At 46.7% G+C, this 17,980-nt stretch overlaps 1 protein-coding gene across 1 annotated transcript; it reads right to left on the bottom strand.

Annotated features, from left to right (window-relative positions):
* Positions 1–341: 341 nt before the first annotated feature.
* On the bottom strand, positions 342–2,723 carry LOC141124380 (uncharacterized). The gene is made up of 2 exons (XM_073612265.1): positions 2,569–2,723; positions 342–1,860 (listed from the first exon to the last, which is right to left on the bottom strand). Exons 1-2 carry the CDS (start codon positions 2,648–2,650, stop codon positions 470–472), a joined length of 1,473 nt encoding a protein of 490 aa, XP_073468366.1. The 5' UTR covers positions 2,651–2,723; the 3' UTR covers positions 342–469.
* Positions 2,724–17,980: the final 15,257 nt, after the last annotated feature.

The following is a 17,980-nucleotide window of genomic DNA, read 5'->3' as shown; positions in this document are numbered from 1 at the left end:
GTATCTGGAAACGATTTACAATGGTGGTGGAACCCTCCTACACATAAATTTGATTGAAAAATGTATACTTTATTTTGCAAGAAAATATACAAAAAAACAAATACTTTAAACAGGGTACATCCAATCTGTACTGCGACGCAGCGCATAAATACACTACATTACAATACATCACCAAGCATACCAATAAATTACATTCATCCTGCGGTATGATGCCTAATGTGTTGTGCAGAGTAGTAATACCCCGAAACATCACATCATGCATGACGCCGCATTACCCTGAAAGCAGTACTTAAAAACATTTCACAAAAAGTCCGGTCATATAGTCAAATAACATTCAAATGGGCAACGGGTGTGATGGGGGGGGTGGAGAAGGTGGGGCAGGGGAGGGAGTAAAGAGTTCACAGGCCCGAAGCTTTATTTGAACTGCCAAAGGATACACGGGGGAGAGGGGGGGGGAATGGGGAAATCTTCAGACCTCCTCTTCCTCCTTGAAGTCCATCAGGTGATAGTCTCTGAGCAGACTGTGAACCAGTCTGCGACAGTCCTCGATGGACATCCTCTCCCGCTGGTGGATGAGGCGCTTTCTGGCGCACCATAAAGCGTCCTTAAAGCAACACAGCACCCGCCAGGCACCGTCAATGTCCTCCTGTGAATGAGTTCCACAGAAGAGTCCGTTCAACACACCAAAGTGTGTGATTGCAGTCTGTGGTACAAAGTCTTTGAGTTCAGGTTCCAGGGCCCTCAACAGGTCCTGTGCAAAGGGGCACTCCCAGAAAACATGCAGAGCAGTTTCCTCCTGGATGATGCAAAAGGGGCAGTGCCTGTATCTACACAGGTTTCTGGCATGCATAAATGTCCTGAGTGGCAGCCCCCCTTGGATTGCCATCCATGCCAGATCTTTGTGCCTGTTGGTGAGTCTCTTTGAAGAAACATTCCTCCAGACCACTTTACAAGTGGCTGAAGGGAGGCCTGGAACAGTCTCAACAATGTCCGATGCTCTGATCAACTTGTGGATAGTTTTTGGCTTCCACAAGTCGGGCTTCACTCCATGTAGCCCCAGCTCCTTAATAAACTTGAAGGTGTCCAAGTAGTACCAAGGCGTGTCCCAGTTGTAGGGGATGGAGCTGTCCCATTTGTCCCATCCAAGGGTCCTCCAAAGAGGCAGGAGGAAAAAACGGGACATAGAGTTACCACCAGAGTCCACAGTTCTGTCCACCAATGTCCTGCGGATGCAGTTACAAGCAAAGCACACCCTCAATAGTGTAGCGATGTCGGGCACGCCCTTACCGCCCTTGAGGGGTTCCTTGAACATAACCGCCCGCTTCACTCTGTCCATTTTGGAGCTCCAGATGAAGTGAAACACCGCCCTGGTGATGGCCTTACAGGTGTTGACCCGAGGGGGCCAGGCCTGGGCGAGGTACTGCAACACAGGGAGAATCTCGCTGCGGAGTACCAGTGTTTTGCCTTCGATGGTGAGTTCTCTGAGGCTCCAAAGTCCAAACTTCTGTCGCATCTTTGACAGTCTTTCCTCCCAGGACTTCAGGGCTGCGCCCTCAGCTCCAAACCAGACCCCAAGGATTTTGATGAAGTCCGTCTTGACGCTGAAAGGAATTGGTGCAGAAGAAGGCAGGAACCACTTTCCGAAGAGCATGACCTCTGACTTCCCGCAGTTGACCTTTGCCCCTGAAGCTTGGCCGAAGTCCTCACAGGTCTGGGCGAGTGTGTCGATGGAGCGCCGGTCAGCACAGAACACCGTCACGTCGTCCATGTAGAGTGAGCACTTGACCTCCCGTCTGTCCGGTCCTGGTGCGGTGATCCCTCTGATCTCTGGGTTCCGTCTGATGCTTCGGGCGAAGAGCTCTATACAACAAACAAAAAGCAGAGGTGAGAGAGGGCAGCCTTGTCTGACCCCAGACAGAATTGGAAAGGGGTCAGTTTTCCAGCCATTTACCAGCACCAAACTAGAAATGTCAGTGTACATTACATTCACATACGAACAAAACATTTCCCCAAGACCAAACCTGCGCAGAGCTCTGCACATAAACTCGTGGGAGACACGGTCAAAGGCCTTCTCCTGGTCAAGACTGACCAGGGCCGCGTGCACACGGCGGCCATGAATGTACTGGACCGTGTCCCGGACAAGCGCAAGGCTGTCCGCAATCCTGCGACCAGGAATGCCGCAAGTCTGATCCGGGTGGATGATCTGTCCGATGACAGACTTCAACCTGTTGGCCAGGACCTTGGCGAGGATTTTGTAGTCCACGTTCAGCAGAGAGATCGGACGCCAATTTTTAATATCCGATCTCTCCCCCTTCCGCTTATAAAAAATCGTGATCATCCCCTCCCTCAGTGACGGAGGCATTCTGCCCTCCACCACCATCTCCTCGTACAGCTCGAGCAGGTCCGGGCCCACGAGATCCCACAGTGCTACATAGAGCTCAACTGGGAGACCATCGCAGCCCGGAGTCTTGCCTCGCCTAAAGGATTTAGCGGCAGAGTGCAGCTCCTCCAGCACCAAGGGGGCGTTGACGGTTGATGAACCTGCAGGATCAATTTGGTTAGTGATACCTGACAGGAACCTGTCGGCCGCCTGTGTGTCCGTTTCTTTCGGGGAGTAGAGGTTGGTGTAGTAGTCGCTGACCACTTTCATCACAGCCTTCTTCCCCTTCTGGAGTGTTCCGGTCTCGTCGCGCAACTCTGACAAGGGTGTGTGTCCTGAGTGGAGTTTCCTGGAAAAAGAAAGAATTACACTTCTCACCTTTCTCAAGATTCTCCACCTTGGCACGGAAGACAATGTGCCTGGATTCTTCCTCGAAGTGTCCTTTCAGGCTCCTCTTGGTGTCCTCCAGGTCCTGCCTAACGTCCCAGCCACAGTGCTGAAGGTCCTGCAGGGACTGCAACTGACGCTGCAGTCTCCTGAGTTCCCTCCTCCTGGCACACACACGCTGGCGTCCCCTTGCCTGAAAGAAGCTACGCAGCTTAACCTTCACAAACTCCCACCAGTCGCTTACCCTTCCGAAGAATCTCTTTTCCTCCGTCCAGGTGGCATAGGCCTCACGGAGTTCCCCCATCAATTCCTCATTTTCCAGAAGGGTGCTATTCAGCTTCCAGGAACCCGGTCCGCGGGCGATGCCCTCGCCCAGGTCACCCCGAAAGTGGATAGCCCTGTGGTCAGAGAAAAAGCAGGGGACCATGGAGAACTCACGATGCTTGACTGTTCTTGAAGTGAGCACGAAGTCGATCCTGGAACGCACAGATCCATCGGGTCGGCACCACGAATAGTTCACGGTCCCTTTCCCTATGGATCCCACGGCGTCCTGTAAGGAGGCCTCCGAGATCATCTCCCTGAGCAGCCTAGAAGTAGCATCAAGTTTTGCGTATATGCTGGAGCTGCGCCCATCCTCCTCGATCGGACAGTTAAAGTCACCGCCGATCACTACTGTTCTGGTGGTGACGAGTTGGGTCCGCAGGGTCTGGAAGAGTTCCAGCCGCGCATTCTTGTCTGGGGGGGCGTACACGTTGATGAGCCTAACTGGCTCTTCCACCCACGAGCCGTCTATGACCAAAAGACGGCCACAGACTAGCTCATGGATAGAGTCAACCGTGAAACGCCCACCCCTGACCAGAATGGCTACTCCTGCAGACTTGCAATCGCCACCCCCGGACCAGTAGGAGGGACCAAGGGTCCACTGGGAGGACAGATGAGTGTACCTCCTCAAGGGGGGAAGGGCGCACTCCTGAAGCATGTAGACATCACTCTGCTGACTTGAAAGAAAGGTCAGGACCGCTTGCCTTCTAGATGTATCCTTGATACTCCTCACATTGATGGAAAAGATTGAGATCTCAGCCATAATGAAAAAGGGTATGAGGGTCTAGTTAACAAGGGTCTGAACTTACCTCCCCGGAGGGGGGGGTGGCTCTTCCGTTGCATCTTCTGCCTGTCCTGTGTTCTGGGCCAGGCCCAGCTCCTCAAGGACAGACTCCATCATCTGCTGGCTGATGTGGACGTCGGGGGGGAGGTCATGCTCGGGGTTGACCACGACCTCCTCCCCTTCCCCCCTCCTCGCCCGCAGACTCTAGGTCCTCCACTACTTGCTCGGGTCCATCGCTGTCGCGTTGGACCCCGTTGGGCCGTTTAGTGGAGGTGGCAGGTTCCTCTGCTGATGGGCTCTCTGGCTTACGTTTCCGGCTTCCTCTTGGGCCACTGGTGGGGGTGGAGGGGGGTGGAGGGGGGTGGGAGGGTGGGGAAGTCCTCCAGGGAGGACAGGTTGGGGGGGGAAGGGGTGGGGAGGGGCTCCTCCGGCACAGAGGGGGTGGGTGGGGGTGTGCTGGAGGTAGGGGATGGGGCAGGGGGGGCAGGGGCAGGGGCAGGTGGGGCGGGAGTGGACTTACCTTTGGCCTTTCGAGGTTCTTTTGGTTTTTCTGGCAGCTTTCTCCCGGATGGCTTACCCTGGCTTACGGCTCCAGCGTAGGTCCGGGTCCTCTGGGGGCAGTGTCTGAAGACATGCTCTGCCAATCCGCAAAGGTTGCAGGCTTTAGACCTTGGACAGTCCTTGGTCTCGTGGCCTGTCACCCTACAGAACTTGCAAGCAAGTTCTGTACAATCCTTCCCTATGTGTCCCGGCTGCCCACACTTGTTACAGTTGTAGGGTATGCCGGGGTAGAAGAGGATTCCTGCGGAGGATCCCAGGGAGAAGAAAGGCTGCAGGTGCTGGATGTCCCCCGAAGGGTCTTTCCTCAGTTTGCAGAGCACAGACCACTTACCTATCCAGAAGCCGTTCGCATCGAAGATTTGGATCGGGTCCTTCACCACGGTGCAGAACCTCTGGAGGTAGGTGGCTATGTCCTTTCCACTGGTATGGGGGTTCCTCATGGCCACTGTCACCCGCTTTTTGTCCCGAGTTATGGGGCAGTTCGCGGTGAACTTCCGGAAAGGGGATTCAGGGCCACTGGTCTTCACCATCTCCCAGTACCTTCTGCAGACCTGGAACGACACAAAAGTTATAAAGAATATACCTCTTGTGAAGGCCTGCACCGAAAGCGTCTCCGCTTTGCTGAACCCCTGTTCCAGGATCATCTTCTTTCCAAAGATCTCCGGGGTCATGTCGGGGACTCTTCCGTCCACCTCCTTCAGCTGCAGCACGACCGTCTGCTTCATCCATGGCTCCAAAGCTGGGAGCCCGTCTGCAGGCTGGTCTGGCTTGGCTGGTCCTGGTCGGCTGGTGCCGGCCGGGGTAGGGGCGGGGGTTGAGGCAGCGGCATTCCCGGGCTTGGAGGAAGTGGCTGGAACGGGGTTCTTCTTCTCTTTTCCGGTCTTCTTTTCGCTCTTCCCCATCGTCAAGGATTTGGATGTCGCTTCAGATGTTTCTTAGGCGGCTTCCTTCTGGTTCCTCGACGTCTTCGCTCTTTTTTGTAGCCTTTAAAAAGGCTTTAGCATCTACTGCCCGGAGGTAGTAATGCGGAGTGGGGGAGGAGGGAAGACCGCAATCTCGTTCCCTGTGGGGGCTAAGCCTCTAACCCAATAGCAGCAAGTAGGTGAAGCTGAATTCAATCAACGATCCTACCAGGCCGAGCAGAGGGTACCCCACAAGGACCAATTAGCTTGGATAGATACAAGTGGTTCTCAACGTCCTAGCTGTGAAGCAGAGACACCCCTAAGGGCTAAAGTCGATACTACACTTGATCTTAGCCAAAAGGCCTACACATAAATACTACATTTAGACATAGTTATAGGACCTGGGAGATGAGACAACTTCTCTACATGAAGCAGCATGTTTGGGAGTTGAACCCAGACACTCAGGGATACCAAGCAGAAGTTCTAACCTCTAAGCAATAGAGCTGCCATGTGTGAGGACCTCCTACACATAAATACACATAAAAACACATAAATACTGCATTTCTTTGGACATACAGGTGATGGAATTACATTACTCAAGAATTATCCTTCTTGATTTATTCTGTGATTTTTTTTTTGTGGGTGAGAGTAGAATATTAACCTCAAATTTTTGGGAATTACATTTTGATTTCTGATGTTGGTACACATATCACATTTTTTGGGCTCAAATTATGAATATTTGGAAATAATAAAAAGCACAAAAAAAGTGACTCATTTTAAATTTGCATCAGCAATGGTATTGTTTGTGGATTGTAAAGACACCTGTGTGAGTTTGGGTAAAGATTGTTGTGAGATGGAGAGTAACAAGTGAAAGTGACAGAGAAAAATATATTTGACCAAAACATCAAAACATTCCACATTCTAGCATCCTTAAAAACAAAATATTTTAAGTAGAAGCAACAATGTTGCAAAGGAAAATTTATTTCAGAGAAAGATACATTTCATCTCAACATTAAAAGGTCTTTTTGTGAAAGTTACAATTGTTCCATTAGAATCAATGGCTAAAACTTGCATTGGACTATAATAGAGCAGATTTTCACTTCCAAAAAATGCTCTCTAATTAGCTCTCATTTTGTATTTACTATAGCGCCGGGTAAAAAAGACACTGGAGCTAAAATGAGAGCTTTTTTCAGGTCTGAGCATGCTCAGTTGTGTTGGCACCTAGTTGTCCAAAACGGGGAATTTTTCACTTCTCAGACTTTTAAAGATATTTCAGTGTAGAAATCACTTTTTCACACAGTTTAAAAGCAGATTATCTTTAAATAATATACCGCATATTTCAGTACCATTTAGGCAATTATATCATGCTCGAAACATTATTTCTATGTGCACTACTACAGGTTTTAGCAGAGTAAGGGTTTGGTTTCAGGGAACTATAGTAAATTCGATTTTGGGAGTATTTTCTCACCAGCACTATAGTGAATACCGTTTTAGCGTTAATTAGCGCTAATTAGTGAGATTAGCGCTAATTAGCACTAAATTGCCACAAATTAGCGCTAATTAGCTGCAATTAGCGCTAATTAGTGCCACAGCGCTATAGTACACATCTAATGTTCCATTAGTGCCACGTCAGTGCCCAGCAATGCCCTATCAGTGCACATCTGTGTCCCATTAGTGCCACATCAGTGACCAGCAATGCCCTGTCAGTGCCCAGCAATGCCCCATCAGTTCACATCTGTGCCCCATCAGTGCCACATCTGTGCTTTACAGTGCCCTACAGTGCCATATCTGTGCTCTACAGTTCCACTAAAGTGCCCAATAGTGTCCATCAGTAAGTGCTCATCAGTGCCACCCTATCAGTGGATCCTCATCAGCGCCCCTCAGTAGACATGTGCATTTGTTTTTGTCCAAATGCATTTTCGTCCGAATTTCAGCGATTTTTGTGTTCATTTTAACAAATGATAACGAACACGCAGAATCCAAAATTCGAAAGATCCCAAATAAAAAAATTGCTTTATTTTCATATCTTTGCGACTACAGTTCGATATAGATAGATAGAAGATTCAACATGGCGGTGACAATAGCGATCTGTGTCTATCGAACCTGCGGTTGAACGTGCCTAACCTAACTCTATTAGTCCAAGATTCGACATAGAGAGAAAAGATTCAACATAATAAAGACATGGGGGGTCTTTTACTATAGCGCCAGGAAGTACTGGACACTATGGCAAATAATAGCTCCCATTTTAGCCAAATAAAATTTCAACAGGCGAATGTGCGAATAAATTCAGCGCTAGTAGCGAGAAACACACGTTAGTAAATTCTAAGTCGGCGCTAATTAGTGTTTCCGCGTATATGCAAATGCCAATTCCTACCAAGTTGTTATATAGTACTGCACTGTAACCATGATCCATGTATGTGAAAGAAACATTTTTATGTGAGATGTGCTCTACCTCGTGTGCATCTATTGATGTATGTTGCAATTAGTATTCCTAGTTTTTTTTCCTTCTTTTGCTAACGAATGCAGTTATGAATGATTATTACATAGTAATGTCTGCTATTCTGTAAAGTTACATGCATTCAACATTTAGGTTACCTATTTGTTGTATGTTGTTTTTTATTTTTTAATTTAGGTGACTATAAAGCGGTAATTATTTATATTCATTCTTTAATCATACTACATTATTATGCAGTTATGCAGGTCTCCTACTTAGCAAAATGGCTTAGTGGTCTGCTCAGATGTCTCCACACCACTCATGGTACAAGTTCAAATACCATCCACCAGCTGTGTTTATTTTTTCAGTGCACAAGCGAATTAAAATAAACAAACAAAAAAAGTAATCTGCCCGTTAGTGTGTGGTGTTTGGAATTTCACACCATAATAGTATTGAATACTTACATATCGTTGCATGCATTTGAAGAGTTAATATAATAGAATCAGACAAATTTAAAGTGCATTGGCTAATTGGCATTCACCTATTTTAAGCATATGCTACTTTGGCTAATTGGCTAATAGTCATTTGCCTTTTTTTCACCAATTCAATCTTTTAGTATTTCTCTGTGGGATTTGAACCCATGAGTTCTTCAAGGTAGAAGTACTAACCACTAGCCTATTGGGCATAGCACAGTCATACATAGAACATAGTGTTTGATGTTTCTTCTCCCCGAGCTGTCTCTCCTGCTGCCGCCATCTTCTCCCGCTGATGTGTTCTTCCGTGCAGCCGATTACCCACTAATAAAAAAAAAGCCGCTCTTCTTGTGGCGGTCTTCTGTGGCCATCCGATAATGTCACCCGGAGAGTCCGCTCCATGGCTATGTAAGAGACGCCACACAGCGGGTGACAACACAGCAGAGGAAGACTGTCACGGAAGAAGAGCAGCTTTTTTTATTATCGGGTAACCAGCGGTGTGGAAGAACACAGCAGATGGAGAAGATGGCGGCGGCAGGAGAGACGGCTCTGGGAGAATACAGCTCGGGGAGAAGATGGAGGAGGGAGAGACAGCGTCTGGAGAAGATGGCTCAGGGAAGAAGACAGCTCAGAGATATTTTACAATAAAGGATTTGTCAAAAACCGGCTATTGATTTTTTTACATTTCACTGCTTTTTTTGGTAAATGGTAGGGGTAAAATGTACCTATTCACATAGGGGGGCAGGATCTGGGAGCCCCCTTGTTAAAGGGGGCTTCCAGATTCTGATAAACCCCCTGCCTGCAGACCGACAACCACCAACCAGGGAAGAGGCCTTTGTCCCCATCAACATGGGGAAAAGGTGCTTTGGGGCATGTGGCCTGGTAAGGTTCAGAAGGGGAGGGTGCTCACTCGTCCCCCCCTATCCTGACCTCCAGGCTGCATGCTCGGATAAGGGTCTGGTATGGATTTTGGGGGGCCCCACATCAAATGTATTTTACATTTAGTGTGGGGTTCCCCTTAAAGTCCATACCGAAGGGCCTGGTATGTACTGGGGGGACCCTACGACATTTTTTTCCTTGAATTTTGGAATTCCATACCATAATATTATTGAATAAGTACATACCATTGCATGCATTTGAAGAGTTAAAATATGGAATAAACCAAGCTGACGTGCATTGGCTAATTATGCTTCTGACTACAATGCACACTTCCAGGAGGTGATGCTGTCATTGGGATTTGAACTCATGGCTTGAACCTTTGGGGGCAGCAGGGTATACTGCTATACTACAGAGCTGAGCACATACCTCCAGAGAAAATACATTTACTAATGTTTGATTCTATACGATAATGTTTTGCATTTCAGGCATTAATATTATAGTAACAACCATGCTCATGCTGATGTGGCATTGGCTAACAGGCATTCGCCTCTTTTCAGCATATGCTGCTGAGTCTAATGCAAGCTTTCAGTAGGTGATACTGTGTGATTTTCAGCCATTTGAGCACAATTATATTGAGAACAAACGTTTACTAGTGTTTGATGGTGGGACTACTTTATATTCTAAGTATATTAGTACTCAGTACAGTGACTTAGGCCCCTTTCACACTTGTGCGACCTGAAAGTTGCGAGATTTTGATGTGACTTTAAGCAATGCCTGTGTAATCTTGAGGTCTATGGACACAGGAGTCGCAGGGAAAGGCACGCAACTTTCCCATGATTTTGCATCAGCAATTTTGCCGCAATTCCAGGGAATGTAAACTTGAGGTCTATGGACCTCGACTCACATCAAAGTCAGACCAAAGTAGTACAGGGACTACGTTGAAGTCAGTGTTACTTGAAGTCACACAGATATGAATGGTACACATTGAAAATCATGGGGTTTGACTTATTATGCAACTCTGATGTCCAAAGTCCCACAAGTGTGACTGAGCCCAACTTTGTGAGCGATTTCAGAGATATCACTTTCCTGCACAGATGTCTAGTGAAATCACATAGGTCCCAACTGTTCTCCTTTAAGAAGGTGTCCTATGCCTACCTACTTTTGCTAATAGGTGTCCCTTATACCCATCGCAAAAAGTTGGGAGGTAAGAAATCGCCCCCTGAAGTCGCCTAAAGTAGTGCAGGAACTACTTTTGGGAATCGTTGTGGCGTTGCACCAATTCTGACAGTTCCATTGCCATCGACAGGCGCCGATTTGGCCTGCAATTTGACATGTCAATTCAGAGCTATGTGAACATTGGTGAAGTTGCATAGATATTAGAGCTGCACGCTTCTGGCCAAAATGAGAATCACAATTTTTTTGCTTAAAATAAAAAGATCATGATTCTCGCAACGTAAAATCTTTCACATTATCCCCAAAAAAAATCTCAAATCATTGAGAATCATGGGGTACAACTTGTCATGCAACTCAGAGGTCCAAATTTGCTGGAAAATTCGCCCAACTGTGAAACAAGTCATAAATATTTTCATAAAAGGAGCTCTCATTTACAATTGCATAGTCCTTACTGATTTACATCAGCAGAACAAATGCAGGAAGTGATGTGTGCACATGGGACGGAAGCAAATGTGTGGTGATGCCAAACAAATCAATGAACCCCACCCACACCAAATCTAACTATCACATCCACCCCCACATTGAGTAAGCACAAGTACATATCCTACACTTACCCGGCCAATAAGCAGCACCTCGTCTTTGCTAAAGAGACCTCACCATGTCCACCTAGATGGAGTTCCTGACCAGCACAGGAACTTCCGGATGCATACAGTGACTAATTTCCGGGTCAGAAGGTGAAACCATGCTTTTGATTGCAGCTGCGAATATTTGATCTCAACCACGATTAGTATTTTTTATTTTCAGATATGCACGTCTGTATTTCTACATATATTTGAAGGTAAACTTAAAGGAGTTTGATAAGAAATGGTGTCCCTGGGTTAGCAGCTGGTGAATTACAAAGACAAAAGGCCCAGTATGAGCCCTGGTTCACACTGACAGCGGGTGGAAAGCATCCAGCTGAACTCACACAATTTCATTCCTGCATGTCAGTCCCGACTGTGGGGGCAACATCAGAGACATCGGTGCAGGTTCCTGCACCGATATCAATACAAATTGCACCAATTAGAACAGTGCAATTTGCCACCGATCTGACATGTCAAATCCCACCCATGTGAACCAGAGCTGACACATTCAAACACTGCCTATCCACCAGCTGAATTCATTACCTGCAATTCTCCACAGCTGTTATATATAAAGATTCCACCTTTATCACTTACTTGCAGGTGTGCTGAAGCCTAGGTGTACATTGGAGCGATTTGAGAGATCAAATTGCATGACAAGACACAGCCCATTAGCGGCAATGGCACTGTTCCAATCAACGCGACACCAATTTTGCGGCGCCACACCGATTTGCAAAAGTAGTTCCTGCACTACTTTTGTTGATTTCAGGTGTGACTTCAAAAGAAATCTATATGAAGCCACACAGATGTCTATCAAGTAGCACCTGAAATAAGCTGACCTTGCTCAAGTGAAGTAGCCCAATTTCAAAGTAGCATCAATGTGAACCAGGGCGAAGAGACTAGCTTTTTTGGTGCACAAATACATATAGAAATTATAAAGGTATAAAAAGGATTGCACTACCCCAAAACCACCCCCAAAACTAATTCAAAGAAAGGAGAAAAATAAAACCACCACAACAAACAAGTTCAATAATGTACTTTTATTTTGCCAGCAGAAACAAAATTATGTACATTCATTTACGAGCAAAAAAAAAAAAAATTCTACAGGATATATGGTACTACATTTAGCAATTGGATTTTAAGGGCCCTGCTCATAGGAGCTTACAATCTAAAATTTGTCTAAACCTTAGAGTGGACACAGATTTACTTTCAGTGTATAATGGGCAACACATCGCATTTTTATCTGCAAGATTATAGAAACATACTTAACAGTCATTCTTACAAAGCATTCCAACATATTAAAAAAGGCACTTATTCAATACATAACACCCACCACCAACCCACACATACATACATTGGTGACCATGTTCTGCTGGAAGCTGCATTTCTGTGTACATGATTAAGCAATAAGCTCAAAGAGTAGAACGTCAGCACATACTGCCAAACCATGTTTGCATGGTCAGACAGGAACAATACACACTACAGTGACAGCATGGCCACAAAAAGCCACTTTTGATTGAAAAAAGCACAAGAATTTCAGCAAACAACCCTAGTTGGCCATTTGTCAATCTGCACAATATCATTTCTTCTCCCCCACAAATCACAGCAAAAAACCTGACCTCAGGCCAAACGAACCCCCCTACTGCAGGCCTTTATATAAGAGAGGTTGTATTGTTAGCACACTGACACACCCAATAGAAGTACACGCCCACCAGTATCTTTCAATCTGTCTCTTCATGTATGTCTAAAGTGATTGCACCTGATTAGCAGGAACACATAACGGAAAATTGAATACTTACCTTTCCGTAATTTTCCTTTCCTGGTGCCTACCCATGGCAGCATACCAATGGTTGGTTGCTCCGCCCCCGACCAACCCACAGGACCACTTTAACTCTATAAATAAAAGAGTTGTTCCTCCCGGCCGGCATTCTTGTAACTAGATCTCAGAATACTAAGGATTATTGAAGGGAGGGTGTATGCTGCCATGGGTAGGCACCAGGAAAGGAAAATTACGGAAAGGTAAGTATTCAATTTTCCGTTTTCCTGGTGCCTCCATGGCAGCATACCAATGGTAAATAACTCGCTTACAGGGAGGGTACTGTAATAAGAAATTTAATGAAAAACTACAGCCTCGATATCTGCAAGGTTCTTTCCCCAAATTTCCGGGAAGTAAGAACCGCTGGGTCTACACTATAGTGAAACATGAAAGTGTTGAATGACGACCAACTAGCTGCTTGGCAAATTGTCTCAGGGGAGAGCCGCGCCAATGCTGCCCAAGAGGAGGCCATTCCCCGAGTGGAATGCGCGTTGACCGCATCTGGAACTGTTAGACCACTAGCCCGATAGGCCCTTTGGATTAATTTTACGATCCAGCTTGCCAAGGTCATCTTGGATGCTGCCATTCCCTTTCTGGCGCCTTTTGGGATGACAAACAGTCTTTGATCTTTGCGAAATTGTTGTGTTGAATTTAGATAGTGTCTCAGGGATCTGGCTACATCTAACTCGTGTAATCTTGAGGACTCTGGATCTTCTCCAAATGCTGGGAGAACCCATTCCTGGTTAAGATGGTAGAGAGAAGGCACTTTAGGAATGAATTGATGGATGGGTTGCAAAACCACCCTGTCCGGGAAGAAGGTGATGTAAGGTTCCCGTGATCCTAGAGCTTGGATTTCTGATACTCTGCGAGCCAAGGTGATGGCACTCAAGAACACTGCTTTCAAGGAAATGTCCTCTAGGGTGCAATCTTCTGTGGGAGCAAAGGGAGGTTTTGATAGGACATCAAGAACAATCGTCAAGTCCCATTTTGGGTATAGTGTTTTCCTGGGAGGTCGCAATCTCAGGACTGCCTTCAAAAAAAGTTCGACCAGAGGGTTCAAAGCCCATCAGGTATCTGTCAGGGCTGAAAGGGCCGAGACCTGGACCTTAAATGTGTTTAGGCCTAAACCTAGATCTAAGCCATTCTGTAGGAAGAGAAGCACATTCTGGACCCCAGGATCCAGGGGATCGAAATGATTAACCTCTGTCAGTTCTGTAAATTTACTCCATATTCTGTAATAGGTGTAATTAGTGGAAGACTTTCTTGCCTGTAGAAGTGTTTGAATAACATTATGTGAGCATCCTAAATCATCCAACCTCTTCCGCTCAATTTCCAGGCCCTCAAGTGTAGTATTTCCGGATGCGGGTGAGAGAAACCGTTTTGAGGCAGAAGGTCGTTCAGGTGTGGAAGAGGAAGCGGTTTGCACAGGGCCAAGTTGACTAGGAGTGTGAACCAAGGTCTCTGGGGCCAGTATGGGATTACTGCCAAGACTGTGACTTTCTCCGTCGTCAGGCGCTGGAGAAACCTCAATATCAGAGGAGTCGGAGGAAACACGTATCCTTTCTGAAATTTCCAAGGCTGGGCTAGAGCATCTACTCCCGGTGACCCTGGGGACGGGAATCTTGAGAAGAATAGAGGCGTCTTTGCGTTGAGTGGAGAGGCAAATAGGTCTATTTGGGGGATCCCCTATTGCTGGCATATCCAACCGAAAACCTTAGAATTCAGGGACCACTCATTGTTGTTGATGAATGATCTTGACAGATGGTCGGCTAATTGGTTCTTGGACCCTGGGATATATGAGGCCAGCAGGTTGATTAAGTTCCTCTCGGCCCAGGTCAGAATGGGCGTCACTTCGCTGAGTAGAGACCTGCTGTGTGTTCCCCTCTTGTTCTGGACATAGGCCACTGCTGCTTTGTTGTCCATCTGTAGAAGTATGGATTTTCCCCTGAGGTAGGTGGCTAAATGTAGGATTGCCATCCATGCCGCCCTTAGTTCCAGTATGTTCGATACTACCACCTCCGAATTGAACTGTCATCTCCCTTGGACTAGTTGACCTTGGAAGTGTGCACCCCAGCCCAACTGACTAGCGTCTGACGTAAGAATGGTCCACGAGATGGTCCCTAGGGAACAGGGAACCTGCAGGTTGGATGGTCTCGTCCACCACCAGAGACTGGATTTCATTATGGATGTGACTAATATCCTCTGATGCAGGTGATTCCTCCTCCACTGTGACAGAAAACCCTGTTGGAATCCCCGTAGATGCCACCTGGCCCACTTCACCATGGGTATGCAAGAGGAAAGGAACCCCAGGAGACTCAGACAGTCTGATGCCAACATGGAATGGCTTGCCAATACTTTCTTTACTTTCCTTATCAGGGCAGGAATCTTTTCTAGAGGAAGTGAAACTGCTCTCTCTGGAGTGTTAAAAAGTGCTCCTAGATATGTCATCTTTTGTGTAGGTGTGAGCTGGCTTTTTGAGTAATTGATTAACCACCCAAACCTGCTCAGTGTGTCTAGGACCAGCCGTACATGTATTTCTAGGCTCTCTTTGTGCTGGGATAGAATGAGGATGTCGTCTAAGTAGTGAAGCACTCGAATCCCTTTTTCTCGAAGAAGAGCCAGGATTGCCACTAGTACCTTGGTAAAGGTTCTGGGAGCTGTTGAGATCCCGAATGGAAGGCATTGAAACTGTAGATGTAAGTCACCTACTTTGAATCATAGGAGAGGCTGAAACTGCTGCAGGATAGGTATATGGAGATATGCATTCTGGAGGTCTATAGAGACCATCCATTCCCTGGTTGTACTGATAGGATCACTGTATTTAGGGATTCCATTTTGAAATGCTCTATACGGATGTATCTGTTCAACCTCTTCAGGTCCAACACGGGCCTCCAGCCACCCGATTTTTTTTGGGGAGCAAAAATACTGGAGAATAAAACCCTGGGCATTTTTCCAAGTCCGGAACCGGAACTACTGCTTGCTGCCGGATAAGAATTTGCACATGCTGAAGAAGGACCTCTCTCTTTTCCTTAGAGGTTGGAATTTTTGTTGGTTGGAATGAAAAGGGTGGGGGCCGTTTTCTGAATTTCCAGAAATGCCCCTGGATGACAGTGGAGACTGCCCATTGATCTGTACAATTCTCCACCCAAACCTGGGCGAACACCCTGAGCCGAGCTCCTACTGGAGCGGTTTGGGTGGATAGGGAGTCAAAAAGACTTCTGGCCCTCAACCGTGGATGTTGAGGCTTTAGGCTTCCCTGCCTTCAAGAAAGTGGCCTGCGAGCCCTTCCAGCCTCTTCTGTACTCCCTGCCTGGGCGGTACATTCTGGAATCTCTTGTTCTCTGCTGACCAGCTGGGCGTGACGCAAACCTTTTCCTCCTGCTTCTGTCCTGGGGAATTAGACCACTTTTCCCTCCTGTGATTCTTGTAATTGCTGCATCCATTTTGTCGCCGAACAGAGCCTTACCATTGTATGGTATGCGACACCATGATTGCTTTGAAGTTGGGTCAGCTGATCATGGTTTTAGCCACAATGCCCTCCTGGCAGTAATGAAATACAGCATAGCTCTGGAGGAACACTTTGGGACATCAATGGCGGCCTCTGCCATGAAATCTGAGGCCAGCTTCAGCTCATCTAGTGCCTTGATGATTTCGTTAGAGCCCACCCCCTGTCTGAGGGCTGTCTCAATATTGTCTGACTATACTCTGGTAGCTTGTGAGATTGAAGTCAGGGCTACTGCTGGCTTACATGCCCCTCCTGCTGTTTGATAAGATTTTCTTAGATCTGAATCTGAATCGATCCTTCGGTCAAGTACATCCCTGAAAGAGACCGCATCCTCTAGAGGCAGTGTTATATTCCTGGCTAATCTCTTAATTGAAGCATCTACCGTCGTAAGCGAATCAAAAAGGTGGGCATCTGCTTCAGCAAGTGGGTATAATTTGAGAAAACGATTGTAAGCTAAGGGTCCACCTTCTGCCATTTATCTGTTACGACTTCCTTTATTTCTTTCATTAAGGGGAAGGTTGATCATTTTTTCTTTAGGTGTGGAAAATATTTCTTTGCTTTAGATGGAGGCTCCGGATCTTCCTCCCATTGGATTGCGTCCTTTACCGCACTGATAAAAGGTTCCACTAGAGCGAAATCAAAGGCTGAAGCATTTTCCTCTCTCCCACTTCCAACTCGTCCTCAGAAATAACCTCTGTATCCAGGCGTGGATTGGGTGTATTTACCGCTGCCTTGTCTGAGGGTGGGGTTACTTGATCTTGGGATAAGGCCAACTCCCGGATAGAGTCTTTGATCATTTTTTTGATTGATTCCATGGACTCTAGTTTATCTCTCTCTTTGTCTCCTGTAGCTTCCAGGAGGCACTGACTACATACTAATTTATCAGGGAGGGCTTGCTTGCTACACACCCAGCATGCTTTCTCTCCTGGATACACAGATCTGTGCTGGGAGTCCTGTTTACTAGAGGTATGTCAGGGTGATCTGTGACCACTGCGAGAAGTATGGGCCGAGGATGAGTGCGAATGACCCGAGCTCCTATGACCCTTTGATCTCCCATCTGTAGAATCTCTGTGGGATGATCTGTGGGATGATCCGTGATGCAGGCTAAAATAAAAAATAGAAACAAGGAAAGGATGCTTCAATCAGCCCGGGGTGCTCTTTTTCCTTAAGAAATAACTTACCTGAATGTTGCAGCCCTTACCTAGTGGTATGTTGAGGATCTTTTTGATGCGGCATTATAGTACTAGGGACAGCTGAAACAAAGAACAATTGGTATTTAATATATACTTTAAAAGTAGGTAAAAAGGATTTAAAAGAGGAGGGAAAAAACATTTTTTTTTTTTTTTTTTTTTTACACATAGGTATACATACATACGCATATATACACATACATATATACACGCATGTACACACCAAAACACATTCCCACTCTTCCCTGGCACCTTGGCTGGGCTCCATAGCACAGGGGAAAAAGATGGAAGAGCTGGAGAGAACACCTCATAGATGTTTTCCCTAAAGCAGCTACTCTTCTACTGAAAGTAAGCTCTCTTATATACCAGAGAGCGGTCTGGGAGTCCCAAGATGGCCACCTTCAGCTTCACAGTGCTACTGCGCATGCGCCGTGATGTCACACTGAGGCCCCGCCGGGAAAGCAGAGCCGAACGGCGCTCGCGAAGCACTGCACACTCCTGGCTGAGAGGAGAGATACACAGGCACATGAGGTATGCTGTGGAGGTAAGCAGGAA

The sequence above is a fragment of the Aquarana catesbeiana genome, linkage group LG01, assembly GCF_042186555.1.
Source record: "Aquarana catesbeiana isolate 2022-GZ linkage group LG01, ASM4218655v1, whole genome shotgun sequence".
NCBI lineage: Eukaryota > Metazoa > Chordata > Amphibia > Anura > Ranidae > Aquarana > Aquarana catesbeiana.
Note: the sequence above shows the minus strand (reverse complement) of the source record. Positions and strands in the feature narration are given on the sequence as shown.